The sequence below is a fragment of the Triturus cristatus genome, chromosome 6 (genome assembly GCF_964204655.1).
Source record: "Triturus cristatus chromosome 6, aTriCri1.1, whole genome shotgun sequence".
Classification (NCBI taxonomy): Eukaryota; Metazoa; Chordata; class Amphibia; order Caudata; family Salamandridae; genus Triturus; species Triturus cristatus.
Window position 1 is genome coordinate 787,512,487 of NC_140589.1, and position 19,588 is coordinate 787,532,074.

Below are 19,588 nucleotides of genomic sequence, written 5' to 3' on the forward strand. Positions count from 1 at the left end.
TAGATTGTACAAATTTTTTAGCAGTGCGAGCATAACAGTGTCTCAGAAGATAGTTGGCGTACAATAAATATTTATTTGTTCACTTTGAACACTGTACTTGCCCTTCTGCTTGAACACTTGTTTCCACTGACTTACTCTATTTTTCTTTCTACCAGACTGTGGGTGCCATATGGGATTCAGGTGCATGCTTGAAGCTTGATGACAGCATAGCCTCCCAACAACTTGAATCAATATCTGCTATATTATAGCACACTACCTATTTGCCAATACCTCCCATAGGCCTTACTTTGTTGAGAGAGACTTACAATCTCGACAATCCAATGAAGGCTATGACCTTGCTGTCACTGTCTGTCACTACACACCTACATGGCATCTAGAGAAGGATCCAACAATGCAATTAAATCTGAGGCATGAAAAAATATAAACCTTTACATACCGAAGGACCAGCATCAACCCTTAACCAGACTTCATAGTCATGTTAGCTGACATCAGACCGAATGGGGCAGTTAAATAGAGAAAATATTTCCTAAGTAAACCCCATTTATATGTCAGCAAAATTATTCAGATTTTAAAGGTGAGGCGAGTCATTTTCTGTGCATCACAGGAAAAACTGATTTCGGAAAACTACAGTAGGAACAAAAAAGAGTTTAGGAAGGAGCAGAAAATAATTTTTCTGTACTATATGTGTCAAGCGTAAAACATAGCCGTCTGAAAATGTTTCATTCAACTTTCTAAAGATCAATTTATGTATGTGGCCATAATTGCAAAGGTAATCCCGAGAAAAGGATCAGAGATAGTACAAAAAGATAAAAATGTGGCACGTAATGAACTGTTTGGCAGAGAATATCTGTGGACAATACCACTATAGCATATTACACTACCATCTCAAATACCTTTGAGTTTTATCAGTGATTTTTGTTTTGTATTTCTAAATTAAGGATTGAAACAAACCTACCAAGCAGTACTCTGTTCTCAGAATATCTACTTTCCTGCTATTAGACAGTGGTAATTTCTCTGTGAAATTTAGAGGTACAGTGTACAAGGCAGTTAGTGCAAGGAACTACTCACCTTATATTTTTCAGTATCAGTTGAATATAGCCGTAGTAGTTCAAAAAATATTAATCCTAATGCAAAAATATCAACTTCCATTCCATATATGCTTGAACGGTTCTGAAAAGCGATAAAGGACAGTTGTTAATAAGAAAGTGTCTCTTTGAAAGAATGTGTGTATAAATATCAATCAATACATCACATTTACTTTTTTTTTTTTTTTTTTATTGATGCACTTAGATGTTACATAATACATTAGACAGAAACATATATTACCAACAAATAGACATATGCTAAATCTTCAAAGCAACCAAAGCCAAGTAGAAACATATCAGAACATGAAACAGGGAGGCATTATGTACATACATTCGACAATACAATACAATATACATCAATCTCTTGGTCTTCCGACAATCCAGTCAGAGATTGGAGACCATATCTTTTTACCGCAGTCCTGTTTTTTCCTCCCTTTCTGAGCATATAAGGATATTTCGATGTTATATATACCCAATAATCTAGATAACCATAGCTGGAAAGAGGGGGCATTTATATCTTTCCACCCTGAGGTGATTAATATCCGAAGTACTGCTACAGTTAAAAAGACCAAAGCTTCCTCAGATTTCCCAAGTTTTAATCTATTATCTATACCCAATATCATCAGAGAAGAGGACCATTCAATCCTTCGACCAAGTACCTCCACCCAGAATTTCGCTATCTCTCCCTGAATAGCTGATAACGAGCTACAGTTATAAAACATATGCATCAGATCTGCTTGAGCCGAATTACATCTGGGGCACCTGTCATCAGCTTTAACCCCCCACATAAAAAGCTTTGCTGGAGTAAAATATAGATCAAACAGGGTTTTATAATGCTGGGCCCTCAAGTTCGTAGAACGGAAGATTTTTTTATTCAAATAAAGTGCCATATCTAGATCCACATCGGGGTTATCCAGCTTCCGTACAAGAATATTCTCCATTTTCTCGATATCGCTTTGTAGTTCATCCAGCAAAGACAGATAGACAGTTTTAATTATTATACCCCCTGTTACCAGCATATCGATCAGAGGAACTTTTGAAGCTATTGGCCATCTGATTCTTGAAGCTTTAATGACACTAGCCAACTGAACATAAGAGAGCCAATGACTTGAAGGGATAGCAGCTCTACTCTGAAGTGCTTCGAAGCCGATCAACCCTTCTGCCCCCACTATATCTCCTAATGTGCTAATTCCATGCTCCTGCCAAATCCGGAAATTCCTCTCAAGACCTCTCCCCCGAAATAAGCTCGAATTACTAAGGTGGAGATGCGCATGAATTTTGGGAATTTTAAAGAAGCAAGATATAACTCTCCAGAGTCCCCATACTCCTTCCAATATCTTAAAACGTGGTCTTTTATAGTACCTACGTTCAACCTCACACATCAGGAGACCATATGCTTTACTTCCAACTAATAGCTCATATATAGATGGTGGGGTCTGTAAATCTCCCTGCCCTGAATCATTGGGTTGAGTAGATTGAAAAAGAATAAACATTTCCGCCAGCAGGCAGGACCAGTGATACAATCTTAAATTAGGTAAGGTGAGCCCCCCCCTATCCCACGGGAGTGACAAAAGGTTTGTGGAACGTCTGATTTTCCCGTATTGCCAAACAAATCTAATGAATATTGACTCTAGCCACTTAATAGTTTTTTCCTCTACTAACAAAGGTATAGCTCGAAAGAGATATAAGATTTTTGGAAACATTGTCATCTTGAGAACGTTGACCCTGCCTATCAATGAAAGATGTAAAACATCGATTCTTTTGAGATCTGCTTCTATCATTTTCCCAAGTGGGATAAAGTTCTCTGCTGTAATCCTATTGACTGCTGCGTTAATTCTAACTCCCAGATAGATTGCTGAATCCATATATCTAGAGTCGGCTTTATCTATATTTGCTGTGCAGATAATTTGAGTTTTAGATTCGTTTAACAAATACCCAGACTTATTGCCAAAAATTTTAGCCATCTGAACCAAAACCCCAAGTGCCTGTTGCGGGTTTGTTGTGATCACCGCCAAATCATCGGCATATGCCATAATTTTATTTTCAAATCCATTATGTATCACTGGTTCTATCAGGGGGCTGGCTAAGATCTCCCGGATGAGAGGGTCGATATAAAGAGCAAAGAGGATAGGGGAACAAGGACAGCCTTGGCGCGTACCTCTCGTTATATAGATTTTCTCAGAACACTCACCCATGACCACAATCCGGGCAACTGGATCACAATACATTGCCCGCAGAGCTGTAATACAATTCTTGCCAAAGCCCCTACCGATTAAAATCCGCCAAAGAAAATTCCACCCCACACGGTCAAAGGCTTTCTCAGCATCGAGCAGGATCATGGCCATCTCTCCTCCCATTGCAGACTGAATATCAAATAAAGCTATTGCCCTCCTAATATGGTCTGTAGTACCACGCCCAGGTACAAATCCATGCTGCCATGGGGAGACGAGATCACCAATGACCCTGCCCAGCCTTTTAGCCCAAATTTTAGAATATAGCTTCGTGTCTGAATTTATTAGCGAGATTTGGCGATAGGAGCCCGGTTTTTCCCTTGGTTTCCCTTTCTTATGGAAAACCACTATGTTTGTTTCTTTCCATGATTCCGGGACCACTCCTGTACCCATTACCCCATTAAAAAGATCACTAAGAAGCGGGGTAATCTCTGCCTCAAAACATCGATAGACCTCTAAAGGTTTTCCGTCAGGGCCTGCTGCCTTGCCGATGGCTGACTCCTGCAGGGCTTCCGCTATATCCCTCCCGGAAATATCCTTCTCTATCTCTTCTCTAGCAGTATCCCCTAAACGAGGGCCATTATCGACAATCTCCTCTGTCCAAGGTTCATTTAATGTAGTCTCTGTATATAGTTTTTGATAAAAATTCTTAAAAACCTGGAGGATATCTGAAGGGTCTGTATATTCTATGCCATTTTCTTCCATCTGAGATATAATGTTTTTAGACTTGACCTGCCGTATTTGTAAAGCTAATATTCTACCTGCCTGTTTACCTGTTTCGTACCGTTTAGCCCTAGATGATTGGTACTCCAACATTGCTCTCTGAGTAACCTCCTTCTGTAGTTCAGCTCTAGGTACCAATAGTAACCTATAGCTCTCGTTGCTAGCCCGGCTTTGAGCGATATCAGAGGTATGTTGTTCCTCTGCAGCTGATAGGTCCTTCAAACATTTTTCGACCTTACTCCTATCCTCTTTTCTCAACCTTGCTGCACAACTTATTGTTTCACCTCTAAGAGCGGCCTTGAAAGCCTCCCAAACTCCATTTCGTGATGCGCTATATCTATTGGCATCAAAAAAATCAACCACCCATTTCCTGATATGATCGACAAAGCGGGTATCCAATAACAGCTTCCTTTCAAACGTCCACCGTGTCCGAATTTTTGGTACTCCTACCATTTGTAATGACAAAACCAAAGGGTTATGATCCGACAGGAACTTGGGAAGTTTAGAGATTTCTACCTTGTTAATTTCTGAGGAGGATATAAAGAAATAGTCCAGTTTTGAATATTTTTGAAAAGGGTTTGAAAAATATGTAAAGCCAGATTTAGAAGGTTCTTTCACACCCCACACATCAATCATCCCATGTGAATCCATAAGAGCTTTTATAGCCCTAAAAACTCTCGGTTTTCGTCCAGTATAAGTTATGTTACTGACCCAATCAACCGAAATATTCACATCCCTACACATTATTATAGGGGATAGCCAGTTTACCAACTCTATTTCTAGGAAATCAAAAATCTCAGGGTCGTCACAGTTTGAGCCATAGACAACACACAGTGTCAAGCCTATTACCATCTCCACCAATAGCCATCTCCCACTGATATCGGTTTTAGTTCGTCTAACACCACCCATGGAGGTCCTGGCTAAAACAGCGACCCCTCTAATTGTTGATGATTGAGTAGTGCAAGCTAATAGCTCAAAGCCATTAATATGCATAAGACTTCTTCGAGCCCAGGGGAGGTGAGTTTCTTGCAAGCACAAAACGTCGAAATTATTAAGCTTCACAAACAATGCCAATTTGTTACGTTTCCTCCAGTCGTTCATCCCCCCTATATTAACTGAGCAAATTTTAATACATGTCATCCCTAAAGTATATACATATAACAAAAACCATCTGACCCTTTGGCGATTTAGCACTAGTTTTAATCATCCTGACCTGCCTAAAAATATAACAGATTTTTTCCTTTTCTATAAACATCATACTGCATCTGAATTTTCCATTTTTTGTTGACCCACCACCCTTACCCACCCCGCCCCCCCCCCACCCTGTGCCACCCCCCTTCTTGAGAAGCGCTCAGACCTAGTCTGTGCTTAGTATGGTGCGCGTGATTTGCAGTGACGACTGGCTGTTGAAACCAAGAATGTAAGCAACAACAACAAAAGAAATTGCTCTTAGGTACCGTCGAGGCCCCACCATTATTGTAACCATCATAGTATCAATGGTCGAACCCCCATCGTCTTATTTTAAACAAGGCGAGTACTAAAAGACAATCTAGAATATAAACCCTCCTCCGGCCTACTTGACATACTATTCCATTTTGTCAAGAGAATCCAAGTATTCTTTTGCCTTGATTTCTGAGGAAAAAAAGATCGTCTTCCCTGCATTAATTATTTTCAGCTGCGCCGGGTTTATCAAATAAGCTTGTAACTTTTTATCCTGGAATAGGCTTATCATCCCTCTTAGTCTCCACCTACGCTCTACTGTCGTATGGCAGAAATCAGGACGGACAAAGAAAGAGACCCCTTCGCCGCTTCTTTTGGAGTCTGGTCTGGCTTTTTCTGCAATGGATTGCCTCAAAATAAAGTTACCCAAGAAAACCAACACAGCCCTAGGCTTATCGCCTTCCTTGGATTTTTTACATCACATTTACTATGTTATTTGATCTATACTGCATGGTAAAATCACCATGATTACAAATACAAGGACTCCTGCAAGATCAATGCACCTTTAGTCTTCATTTAAGACAGACGGTTCTGATGGTAACTATGAAGAACATGCATGAGGTGAATGCAAGAGATTGGGCTCATCTGCTGCAAATGTTCAGTGGCAGGGCAAGCCTGGATTAAAGCCAGAATCTTGAAACTTAACACAGCTAAAGTGAAGGAAATTGAGGAGTCACAGAAAAAAAATAAAAAAAGATCCTAGGGGGATCAAAGTCCATGCAATAATTTGCTAAGCATGAGATGACTCACCAGGTGATGCAGGTGTACATGTGTTTCTCTGCCATGCACAGCTATGATTCAATAGCTTTTGATACGGTTTATGCTCCCACCACTGTGTTTCAGAGTAAACAAAAAGCTGAGAATGGGAAACAGACAGACCATGGCAGTAACTGAATTTATTTGCACAACTTCAGCTTCTCCCATTCCTGTGCAACAACGGCTTAAGTCAATGTTCCGACTCAGCATTTAACCTTCACATACATTCAGTACTTAACTTTTTATTTGAGTTTCTTGCTTTGCAGCTAGACACATCACTGTATCATCAGCTATATCTTTTGCTAGGTTGCCAGTGCTGCTTATTTTTAACCTTATAATATCTCAGACTAATAGCTATTCCTTTCTCCTTGCTCATTAAAGAGAGCACAGTCGCGTAGGGATGGGGTTGAGGGCTACTTGCCATAACTCACCCAACTGCCTCATTCCTCTTCAGATGCTAAGCTGAAGAGAAATTACAAAATGTATTCATTACAAAATCTGCTGACCTGTCTGAAGAGAACCAATGAATTAGGAACACTGCCAACCTCTTCACCACTACCCACAAATCCCCCAGTACAGTAGGTAAAAAGCTTTCCTTGCATCAAACAACAAACTCCCTGGGAGAAATTGTATATTGAGCTTGGGGTATTGTCTCAATTGCAAAACATGTTAGGAACTAGCTTACTTCACAGAATGAACCCCCCATGATCTGAATAGTTGATTCCCTTTATAATATTGTCCTCTGTTAATGATAACATTTTCAAAAGTATCTGATCATCTAAATTAAGCAAATGAATCAATCGATATGCACTGTACTGAAGTGGACACTTAATTGCTTTTAAACAGACTATCAGATTTCCTTTCTTGAAAAAGGCAGAACATAGTCTACTTTAGAACACTAGGGGCCCGATTCACAGAACGAATCTGAGACAAAATCCTAAACCTACTACTTTTGGTATTCACAGAAGGCACTTACTACTTTTGGTATTCACAGAATGCAGTTAGATTACTACTACTAAATGCCTTCAGTGAATACCAAAAGTAGTAAGTTTAACCAAAAGTAGTAAGTGCATTCTGTGAATACCAAAAGTAGTAAGTTTAGGATTTTGTCTCAGATTAGTTCTGTGAATCGAACCCTAGGTTGGCAAGCTACAACACTGGAGCATCTGGCTCTATGTATATTTGTTTTGCATAATTTGTTCCAAGTCAGTACTCATCACATGATTTTGCCAAAGGGAACGTCCTGATGGCTTTCTCAATTGCGATCATTTCTAATGGTTGACTTATTATTTCACACTCAATGGCAATTAGTCAAGACAGTGAGAGACAACTGAAAAAGTTCTCTTGGACCGGTCTAGTTTTGCTGACTACAATAGCATGTCATCCTGCAGATATAAATACGGATTTACATATAAGATTTAAAATGTTCCCAGATTAGTGGAAATATGTCAGTGCAGTCCCCTATTAATGTCAAAGGATTCCAATGTACAAGAACGTGTTCAAGAAATGTAATATTTAATATAAAGTTGTACTTTTAGTGTAGCTAAATGTTAACCACAAATGACGACAGCGCAGGATTTTACACTATAAATTCCCTCTATGCCCCCAGTACAACTTTAAATCAAATACAGCGCAAGATTTGAGCTAAAGGGTATTTTTTACTTATATTTCCTTATTTTAAAATACAAACCTGACTAGACTCAGGACAAAAGTTGTGTGTGTTTAAATAATAGTACAAAGTTAGCAAAGCCATCCATATTAGAATGCTGTAACTGTATTCAGAGATGCAACATTAATGCTTAAAACTTTTTAATGTCAAATGCACCCAACATTTTAATGAGATCAAGTGAAAACAAGTACCTTTTGTTCAGGGCTCATGTAAGTTGTTGTTCCAACGCCTTTGGTCCGATCCCAATCAATGCTAATTGTGGTTACCAGGCCAAAATCACCTATTTTAATGTTCATTTCCCCAGATAAAAATATGTTTGAAGGCTAAAACAGACAATCAGAAAAAGATTATGATATTAATATGATTCATTGAGATTAATATACATTTTTAATTGCATAGTATGTTACAACATTGAAATGTATTCCGCGACATAGTAGAGCTAGAAAATTAAATTGATGCTTCGGACTGACAAGTGGAACAAGCATTGGCAAGGTCAATAGGTATGGCTTTATTTTCAGTACATAGTAAAATATTACAAGCGACTGCAATATACAAACAAAACAAAAATCAATTGCTTGGTGTATGCAATGCATCTGTGAGATCTATGAGATAAAGAATGCTATGTGTGATGATTCAGAGCACCTTTAGAATGTAAAACAGTCCCCCATGCTTTTGCAACACAAGTACCTGAAAGGAGGCAAATTGATACATCAAACAGCATGAGGTGAGAGAGAAATACTCCTTTGAACGGAACCAAAACAGACTCTGTATATTTTAAATAATTGGCAACAAAAGATTTTGCAGTTTAGTTCTGGCAAAACTGTTGAGTTCAAATGTGTTTTATAGTTTGTGTTCAAATATTATCATATTACATCTTATTTCTTAGGTGCCTTCAACACAGACGTCTTCAGCACATTACACACGATTCAAACTTTCATTATGGCATTCTGAAAACTAACATTTTGAGCCAGTTATTTAGGTGCTAGAAAACACAGTGCACAAGAATAAAAAAAATAAAGGGCAAAAGTTACATCCTACCTTTGGAATATCAGCACACAGGCACGGAGCAGGGATGCCCCTCAGTCATGCTTCTCAAAGAAGTTACTTTGAATTGTGATAGCCACATGGGGATAACTTTGCTCAGACAAGGGACTACAGGTTTAAGGGTCAGAAGTTGTGTTTTGTCTTTAGCAATCGTGTTTTGTCTTTAGCAAACTAGCACGGTTAAAAGCAAAATGCCCACACAGGAGGGTTTATTTCTGGCAGGCTTGCTCTGGCACTTCGACCTTAGTAGACATTCCGAAGGAGGGTCAGCATCGTCTATGGGCCATGTGTAGATCCTGACACAGAGAGGGGCAATGAAATAAAGTTTGCATTAATGCGCCATCATGTTAAACAGCACAATAGCTAAGGAATTGGTAGTTGGTCATTGGATTGATGTTTTCTAGTTAGCTCAATGTGGCTGTACATCAAAATTTACAGAGGTGGTACAGTCCAATATTATTGGACATGGCCTCCTTGGTGTGGTTTCCCCTAGTTATTTACCTCCTACAAGTCTGTCCGTGCCCAGCTCCCAAAAGAGGAAAGTATTGTCGACAGGAGGTCACCTGCTTAGGTTACCTACTGTTGATGGGGGGTAGGAGACTAGCTCCTGGGCAAATTAAGGGTAAGCAAAGTTAAGTAACACACTGGTTTTTTTTGGGTGGTTTTTGTGCTTGGTATATGTATTATTGTGTCCTTTTCTCTTGGTTTATGTGCCTATTATGTGTAGTATTGTGAGCTATTCTGTGTGGAAATTACGCAGGGCAGCTTGTTGTTGTGTGTTCTCTCTCTCTCTCCCCCTCTTTTTTGAGCCTGTCTAAGCTGTCTAGGAATGGCCATGAGACAATCTGTTGGGCTCGCTTTAGTCATTCATGTCACAGGATGCTGTGAATATATGTTGGTGGTTTTTGTTCCAAATTCCCAGGTGGCAACACCATTATTGTTGATGTTGTCACAGCACTACATAAGTCGCAGAGGCAGCACAAGCCTCTTATTAGTTAGTCTATGTACTCAAGCTGGCAGCCTTGCTAGAGCTGGTGAATAGGTTTCTCCCCTGAATATGATATTACATGGCCCAGATCGTGAAAAGTATGATGCATATGGTTCACAATGCTAGGAAAGATGCCCATATGCCATTTGCACACATTTTTTAAGAACAAAATGTTCTTTTGCTTGTTTTCTTGTCTGCCACAAACAAGTTCTGCTGGAAAATACATGTACCTCTTAGGGTATGCTTAATATATCAGTTACTCATGTAATATGGATCTCGGTTACATTCACAGTTTTAGAGTTTCCCACTAAACTTTTAATATGAGAGCATGGTCATAAGCGCAAAACATGGTTATTCTTATGCAAGGAAAATAATTTTAGAGGAGTCTGCAGTTTTGCACAATAGTGAAGGTTCACTAAGTAGAAGCTGTATCGTGATGACTTATAAGTCCAAGTTTGTTAAAAGAATAGTTGTTTTAAAATTCCTTTTTCTTTGAGGTTCTTCAGAAGAATAATATAGGGGCATCTCTGAAATTGAATATCCTCTTTTGATTATTTGTATGTTGTGTCTGAAGATTTAAGTTATGTTCACTAACAGATATCTGCTGCCTTACAACCATTGCCAGAGGGGCTCAGACATCAGATCCTGCCTGGGGATTCAGTGCAAGTCCAGCTTGGAGATGAGGTGAAGGAAAACTGCACTGGTGGTGCTGGCAACTATAACAGCGGTGAAGGTGGAAGGCCGGAAGAAACGTGTACCCCTACCACTGTCGGATAATTCTTGGGTGAAAGACGGGGTCACAAATCAGGACAGAGAGCTGATTCCTTGCTTTGTTCCTTTTTTCCTGATGCCCAGCTGAGAGAGGCACAGACCGACAAGGGCGGCAAGGAGGCTTTGCTTGAGGTGACCGTCGTTCTGTGAATCAAGGCCCTGAGTCCCGGTCCCCAACTGAAAGTGAGCCTGCACCTCTGTTTGTTGATCAGGAGGAATCCTGGGGTGATCGGTACAATCTGCGGCCCCAACGAAAGGGCAGTGCTCCAGCAGAGCAACACAGGAGTTAGGGAAGGACTTGAGTTCAGGGTACAGGTGCTGTGCCTCTGGTGCCTGTTAGATGAGAGTGAAGAATACTGGTGCACTACCTGAGACACTGGACAGGATCGTTGAGGGTATTTGCCCTGGAGGGTGGTTGCCCTATACTGAAAGAAAGACTTTTTCCTTAGCCTGGGCCATGATTGTTTTTCTGGGTTGCAAGTTGTTCAGCTCCATGAGACACTGGACAGGATCGTTGAGGGTATTTGCCCTGGAGGGTGATTGCCCTATACTGAAAGAAAGACTTTTTCCTTAGCCTGGGCCATGATTGTTTTTCTGGGTTGCAAGTTGTTCAGCTCCAACGTGGGAGAAGTGAACACTTGATGAATGATAAGAGCCTGCCTGTGAGGCTCAGACGGACACAGGGAGAAAACTCCCCTCTGGCTGATTGTACAGCGGCTTCAATTCCTCAAGTACTTTTTGTTTGCAATGTACCCCTTTGGTTATCCCATATTTGAGGAGGAGCAGTCCTTTGCGGTTCCTCATCCTAATTACCATGGCCCCGGTTTGGTCCTCCTGGTCCCCCGAAACAAAGATTGTTTTTGTGACAATTATTGTGCTTGTTTTAATATTCGTATTTGGAATACAGTTTTTTCTGCAAGAGAAACATCTTGTGTACACTATGATAAGTACTACTCCGCCCTCCCCCTGAACATATCATTGGTACTCTAGCCCTCATAAAGAAGAACACTGGAATGTTTATCAAGATAATGTTTTTATTTAGACATTGCATCAGACATGTGCTGTTGGCTATTTCAAAAACTGAATAAAATAGGCACTGAAATCCACCAGAATTTAGGGATATGGACTTGGACTGGATGGCTTTGGACACTATTTTCTGTCTGGGGCTGGAAGTTATTATCAGCCTTATATATAATGGTTGCGATCCTTTTTTTCCTGCTGCCTTTGTATACAATGTGACCCAATGCTTTGTTTCTTATGTATTTCTACTTGTACCTCGTGTATACCAGCTAAACGAAATGTTCAGAATATAAATGCCCGACTAGTAACTGACCAAGAAATAGGAGAATTAATGTTAGTTAATATAGGTGATAACTTTCATGTTTCTTCTAATTCATAGCGATGTCTTCAGCTAATGCTAAATGGGACGTCTGTGGAAATTGCAGATAATCTGTTAGCATGAGCCGAAGCCATTTTGGTTGTGGCATCCATTTTGTTAGCCATGTGCTTCTTCCGTCTTCACTGTTGCTGGCCTTTCTATTCTGCTTGAGTCATCAACTGTAATTAACTCCTTCAGTACTGAGCCAGAACACTGTGTATGCTCAGAAAGGCCTGTAGCTGCTAGAATGCACCTGTTTTAGAATGTAACTGTCAGGCTGTTTCGACTGATGTAAGCAGTTCTGTCTCCCCTCCCACTCTGCTGACCAATTGATTTCTATCTGTCTATGTTAGTCAATAGCTATTCCTGTGTATGCCTCTACCTCCCATTTTGAGTCTCCATGCTTACTCAGCTGTAAACAGGGTATATAAGACCCTTTGTTTCAGTATTCCATGGACTACCTCCTACAGTGCCGGAGGGTGCTGTATTGATGTAGTCCCACTCATGAGAGATTAATAAACTTGTTATTTGATATTCCAGCTTCTGTGCCAATCTCTTCTTTGTTGGTTTAAGGACCAGTGGATAGATAAGGGTGAACCGCTGCACTGGTGAGCCCTAAAAAAGCTCACTTCCACAACCTCAAAGGAACCCTTAGAAGCGCGCAATAATTACTTTCAGCCCAGCCCTGCGCAAAGACGATCAATAGGGGGTAAATCAGCCCTTTGTGTGAGGGCAGGACACAACCTATTTAAATGTAAGTGTGAACCACCTCTCCCCGCACAGGAAGACTATCAGTATGTAGATGTATGCAGATGTATCCCCGGTCACACCCAGTCGTTCCTGTGTTGTGGCTGTCTAGAATTTATGCGCCAAGAGTAGCTGTCACCCATCCAGATGAGTATTGGAGTCAGGCGGTAAAGTACAAAGTCATAAGCACAGAGAAATGCCCACTTTCTAAAAGTGGCATTTCTAAAATAGTAATGTTTAATCCAACTAAACCAGTGAATAGGATTTATCATCACTATTCTAAACATATACCAAACATTACAACGCCACTCATTTCTGATCAGAAATTACAAGTATATAAGGGTATTCCCAATGCTAGCCTATTAGAGGAGTAGGTCTCCCAGCAGTGAAAACTAAATAGGCTGCTTGTCACTACAAGGACATGACACTCATAAAAGCACATGTCTTACCTTTTACTTACTCAGCACCCTGCCCATAGTGCTACTTAGGACCTACCTTAGGCGTGACCTAAGTGTAGAAAAAGGAGAGTTTAAGGTTTGCCAAGTAGATTCAAATGCCAAGTCAAAGTGGCAGTAAACTGCGCACACAGTCCCTTCGGTGGCAGGCCTGAGACCGGTTTGAGAGGCTACTTCTATGGGTAGCATAAGCAGTGCTGCAAGTCCACTAGTAGCATTTCATTTACATGTCCTGGGTATATGGGATATCATTTTACAAGGGACTTACAATTAAATCAAATATGACAAACATGTGTTAACAAACCATACCTTGTTTAGAGGAGAGAGTACATGTACTCTAGCACTGATTAACAGTGGTAAAGTGCCCAGAGTCCTAAAACCAGCAAAAAGAAGGTCAGAAATATAGGCGGAGGAAGTCAAAAGGTTTGGGGATAACCTCGCAGAAAGGGCCTTGTGCAACAAATAACATTAAAATTCAAATTTTGCCTCCCCATTATATTTTGTGCCACTTCACGACACAGATACATACCTTTGTATTAAAAGCCTATAGACAAGGCTCACCTATGGAAAAAGTCTAAATAATCACTATGATGAAAATATAAAATACATCAGAATATGAACATAATCCTTTGACTTTTGAATTCTCAGGTGTTAATTATAACGGTATATGTATACATTATGACTGCTGAGTACGAATGATGTGATGGATGTGGTGTGTATGTGGTTTGTTCTAGTTTTAATGATGAAATATTGAATATATTATTATCAATAAATAACAATTTCTTTACTTTTCAATATAAATTTGTCTCTGTCTCTCCTTGTATTAGAATTGTATAGGTTTATTGTGATATTCTTTCAGAAGTTGCCCTAGGAATGTACCTTATGTATTATTTCCCTTCCTAGTGGAATTTTCTATTAGTAGCAGGGGGCCCTTTATGTTTACACAAAATAATTATAATAAAAATTAATCATAATCAGATTCAAACAATGAGCACCAGTCAACAATAGTGCTTGTATCTAAGGGCAATTAAAAAAATCCAAGGGAACTACCCTTACTTTGATCTCTAGATTAATTCAGATCAATAAGCTGCCTTTAGGATGCCCAGATATAGAGGGCATTGCAGAAACAGAATAGCAGGAATAACCACTAAATGCAAGCTGGATTGTGGACCAAGTCTCTTGCATAATGACAAAATGATGCTGCTCAAACAGGGTCGTCCAGTCATTCTCGGTCAGTGTATTATGTATACCTGCAACATAAAGTCAGAGAAATGTTCCTTGGAATTAAGATTTATTTGTGATATACTTAGATTTCAAAGAATTACAATTAGATAAAGTGACAGAAAAAGCCATATTGAAACTAGAATATATATCTATTGCAGTAGTAACCTTCTCAGGGCAAGATGTTTGACCGACCCTGCTATCCAAGGTCTTAACTCTAGTGTAAACTGAAAGTCAATCACACCCTATTGTTCCTCGAAAACAGCACATTGGTTGGAAAGAGGCCACCTGGCAGAATCGGATACAGCGTGCAACGTATACGGCTAAGGGACAGGGACCTGGACCAGATTAGAAACATAAGGAAGTAAAATAGGAGAAGGCTTATTAAAATACCCCAGTGGAAGTGGAATTATCTGAGAATAATCAGAATAAGAAAAAATTGGACAAGCTAAAAGATCATGCACAATGTTAGGGTCTCTAAAATTCATAACAACACAATCTCCAGTTAGTGCTTTAGGGGATAATCCAATCGAGTCCACCCTCCTACCCATAAGTATATCATTGGCAAACAAAATATTAAATCCCATATGTTTACATAACCAGTGCAGCACCTTGTGAATCAACTGACCAGTAGTCTCTTCCTGATATACCTTGAGTTTTGAAACATTAGACAAGATTAAAACATATGGGTAGGCTGAGGGGGGCAGATTCAATATCACCTGAGAACCCTCTAAACTTGCCTATCATATGAATCCTGTTGGGAAGATGCAGCACAATCGATACTAGTGGAACGCAATGGAATAGCAGGAGCAGGTGGGTTGGGTAAAGGATTTAGGGAGGAAGAAGGGATTTAAAAATTTGAGGGAACACACAACAACTGCGCAGTTGGAACTGAAGGCATAGTATTAACAGAATCCTTCAACCGAGAGCCAGATTGTACACCAGACATGTTACATTTGGCACTGTGAGAATCAGCTAAAGGTTCTGCGCGGGGGTTAACAAGGGCTTGATGTGGAAACAGTTGAGCCAACCTAGATTCAATTCTTTCCAAATGATCTGATAAAGGCCAAAAATGAGCTTTCAAAGTAGATTGAAGTCTAGCACATTTTTCATCTAAATAAATTGGTACTATCATACTATCCACAATATCCACGGTAGATCGAATATTACAAGTAGCTTTACAAGTCCTAGCCGTTCTCTTCTTCGAAGGACCACCTCTTTATTTGCATTTAAAAAACCTTAGAAATTCACTACAAAACCCAATGTTTACAGTGACATAATAGTTAGGGTCAGATTTTATTCATGCAAAACCAGAGAAATTCAGCCGTTATAGCTAGCCAGTTAACTATAACTCGCGCCCCTGCAATGCACTGCTTATGACCTCACATATTACATCACTCATTACATGGTCAGTGTCATCACTGATGACAACTCACATGACATCATTGATTACATCATCCAGTGACTGACTATAAAATGTTTATGAATGTTAAATATATATACAAAGGTGTACTGGTGAATCAGTGGGTGTATGAGTGACTGTGTGGATGACTCAGTGGGTGCGAGACTTACTGTATAAGTGAGTGATTAGGTGTCTCAGTGAATGTATGGGTGAGTGATTGGTTGTGTGAATGTGTGTATCTGTCAGTTCATGTCTAAGTGGGTGTATGAGTGTGTTAGTGGGTATGTGAATGGCAATATGTGTGATTGGTTGTCTGACTACCTCTATGGGTGTCTGTGTGCGTCTGTGAAGATGTCTGTGACTGCCTGTATGAATGAGTGAGTGGGTAAGTCAGTGGCTGTATGGGGTACTGTGTGCATGTGTGAGAAGTTGTATGGGTGAGTGAGTGTCTGTAAGACTGTGTATATGATTGCGAACATGTGCCAGTATGGGTGAGTAACTGGGTATGTGAAAGGTAGTGTAGGTGAGTGATGGGGTACATGAGTGACTGCATGCGTGAGTGAGTGAATGTGAGTGGCTATATGGATGAGTGCATGCTTCTGTCAGTGACTGTATAGGTGAGTGAGTATGTGTTACTATTTGTAAGTGTGTGTATGTGTAACTGGGTGAGTAAGTGGCTATGTGATTGATTGTATGGGTGAGTGTTTAGGTGTGTAAGTAGTTCTAGGGGTGAATCACTCAGTGTGTGAGTGCCTGTATGGGTGCATGAGTGGATATGTGAATGGCTGTATTACTAGTATGGCTCTGTGAATCGGTTTGTGAATGGTTGTGTGGGAGTGGCAGTGGGTGTATAAAATATTCTATAGAGATGTGAGTGGGTGCGTCATAGATGCTGTGGATGATGTCATTTGAGATGTCATCAGTGATGTCACTGACCGTTTAATGAGTGGTGTAATATGTGAGGTCATAAGCAGTGCATTGCGGCGGTGCGCATTATAGTTAACTCAGCTAACTAGAACGGCTGAATTTCTCTGTTTTTGTATGGGTAAGATCTGACCTTAACTATAACGCCTCTCTAACCTTTGATTTTTTGTGTGACTGTATATATATTATATCACCAAGCACTCTTCCATTCCGCGCTTCTTCCACCAGCCACGGCAAAAAGAGCACGGACCACGATTCTTCAAATACCGATACGTTTTATTGTCCTGTCGGTTACATCGACAACACAGCAGCCATTACGCGTTTCATCCCTGCATGGGGACTTGATCACATGACGCTGAACCACCAATAGTGTTACACTTTTAAAGGGGTTGGGCACTGTTTGTTCAACAACTTTTTTTAAAAATTTTATTTCAACGTGTTTTTCACTTCTTTCGAATTGTCCTTTCACTGTTTACTTTATCTATCAATGTAGACATCTTTATGTCTCATTTAATCAGATACAAAATATCTAAACAGAACCTCCACTGAGGCAATACAATCATTCATGTAGATAGTGGATAACTTAGTAGCACGCCAATTATCATGAATCATTGCGTCTGTACTAACCCTGGTTGCAGTTTCAATATACACTTTAACCTCCACATTCTTTTACATCAATTATTTCCTCATAAATGATTATGATAATGCATACTGGGCAAAGTTCAAATAAACAGATAGTATTTCATGACTCAAAATAAATATATAAATATATAAATAGATCAATCCATAAATTTATAAATACATACAAAAAAACTATATATATATAAAAATCTATGTAAAAGTTTAGTAATAATACCAAATTTCCATAAATATAACCATAAAACAGTCTTCAATACCAAAATGTAATAAAATCACCGTTTTGTATGTTTTAATAAAATCCAAGGTCGCCCACCCATCTGCTCCACACAGGGAATAATAGGATAAATCCTTACTTGGGAATTGCGCAATAATTAATTGTTATGGATTCATTTTATGTGTATATTGAGATAATCATACTCTGTTTTAATGTTTTCCCCTAAACAGTTGGTTCGTTACCTAATTACTTCATGGTTGGAACCGAAGTTCCCTCCGTTAATTAGTTGGAATTAGCATACTGGGATCAAGGGGCTCACTGGGGTTCCGTATCCTGAAAGGAAAAGCAAGGAAAAGACAAATCGGGTTGCCTGCTGGAAGATGTCCCCGGGCAAGCCTCGCCCAAAACATATTTATAGTTTCTTTAGTTTTTATTTATTTTTATATTAATTAATATCTATATATGTCTAGATGTGTAGATGTGCAAAATGTGCTTCAATTTAAAACTACTAGATAAAAAAGTGATAAGTGCTGGTAAACAAAGAGAGAATATATATATATAAAAAAATAAATATATATATATATGTACATATATAAAAAGGAAGCTAGTCTAGATGTTGTAGTAGCCCAGTAGTTACTATAATATCAGCCGATATATAAATAGTAAAGTACTGCTGGAGCTTAAAATTAGTACAAGCAATTAATTAATATTGATCTGGCTCCATATCAAAGATTGGAACAGGGTTACAGCAAGGAAAAAATATATGAATATATGTATATCTTATAAATTGGTACCATCGCATTAACGTGACCGTTACAGACTGGCGTGAAGCTCCTCCGAGCTGTTTAGTCCATTTGGGTGCTTACTATCTAGATTTAAAGTATAGTACATTTCCAATATTCTGAGCGTTTTTTCTCTGTCCCCCCCTCGCTTGTTTTTAGGGACAGAGTCAATGAGGAAGTAACTTAAATCTTTTGGGTTACCCTCATGTTTCGCCTGGAAATGCCGCGCCACTGGATACGCCTGGTCATGGTTTTTGATGGCACGTATGTGTTGGAGTATTCTTTTGTGCCCTGGTAGGATGGTACTCCCAATGTACCTTAATTTGCATGGGCACTCCAACACATATATCACATGATCAGTCTTACAGCTCAACGATTTGGTGATTTCATTATTGGGGCCCCCAAAAGGTGTAGTGTAGTTTGTTGTAGAGACCCCATATTGGCAGGCCTTACACACCTTGCATTTGAAGAATCCCCGTCTTTGTGACAGCCAAGATCCCTTGGTTTCCACCACACAAGGGTCATTATCTACCAACATATCCTTCATAGATACTCCTCTTCTGTATGTGATAGCTGGGCGTTTGGGGATCATTTTACCGATTATGGGGTCCTGTCTTATAAGGTACCAATTTTTATTGATAATCTTCCTTACTGCTTCCTTCAAGCGGTTATATTAAAAAATAAATCTGAAATTATTGATTGACTCATCGTCTGGGGCACCGTGTTTTGGGGTTTGACTAATCAGTGTCCCTCTATCAACCTGATTGCATTTGTCTAAGGCTTTTTGTAAGCATTTGTTGCTGTAACCTCGTACCTTAGAACGGCCAATGCATTCCTGATGGGCTATTTTTAGGGTTTCGCTATCACTGCAAATACGTTTGATTCGTAGAAGTTCCCCATAAGGAATGCTTTGAATGAGGTGCTTAGGGTGGGAGCTGCTGGCATGCAGGATTGAGTTCCCTGCCGTTGGTTTTCTATGTAATTTTGTTTCCACTCTCCCATGTTCTATATACACCTCTACATCAAGAAATATTACCATCGTTTTGCTGATGTTGGAAG

General features: G+C 39.6%; 1 protein-coding gene across 1 annotated transcript in view; it reads right to left on the bottom strand.

Moving 5' to 3' along the window:
• LOC146817879 (interferon-induced, double-stranded RNA-activated protein kinase-like) overlaps positions 1–19,588 on the bottom strand; it is a 512,572-nt gene that overhangs the window by 55,271 nt on the left and 437,713 nt on the right. Inside the window, exons 14-15 of the mRNA XM_085611365.1 lie at positions 8,156–8,287; positions 1,069–1,170 (exon numbers count right to left, since the gene is read on the bottom strand). Coding sequence (XP_085467491.1) covers positions 1,069–1,170; positions 8,156–8,287 — 234 coding nt within the window. The remainder of the gene's footprint in view (positions 1–1,068; positions 1,171–8,155; positions 8,288–19,588) is intronic.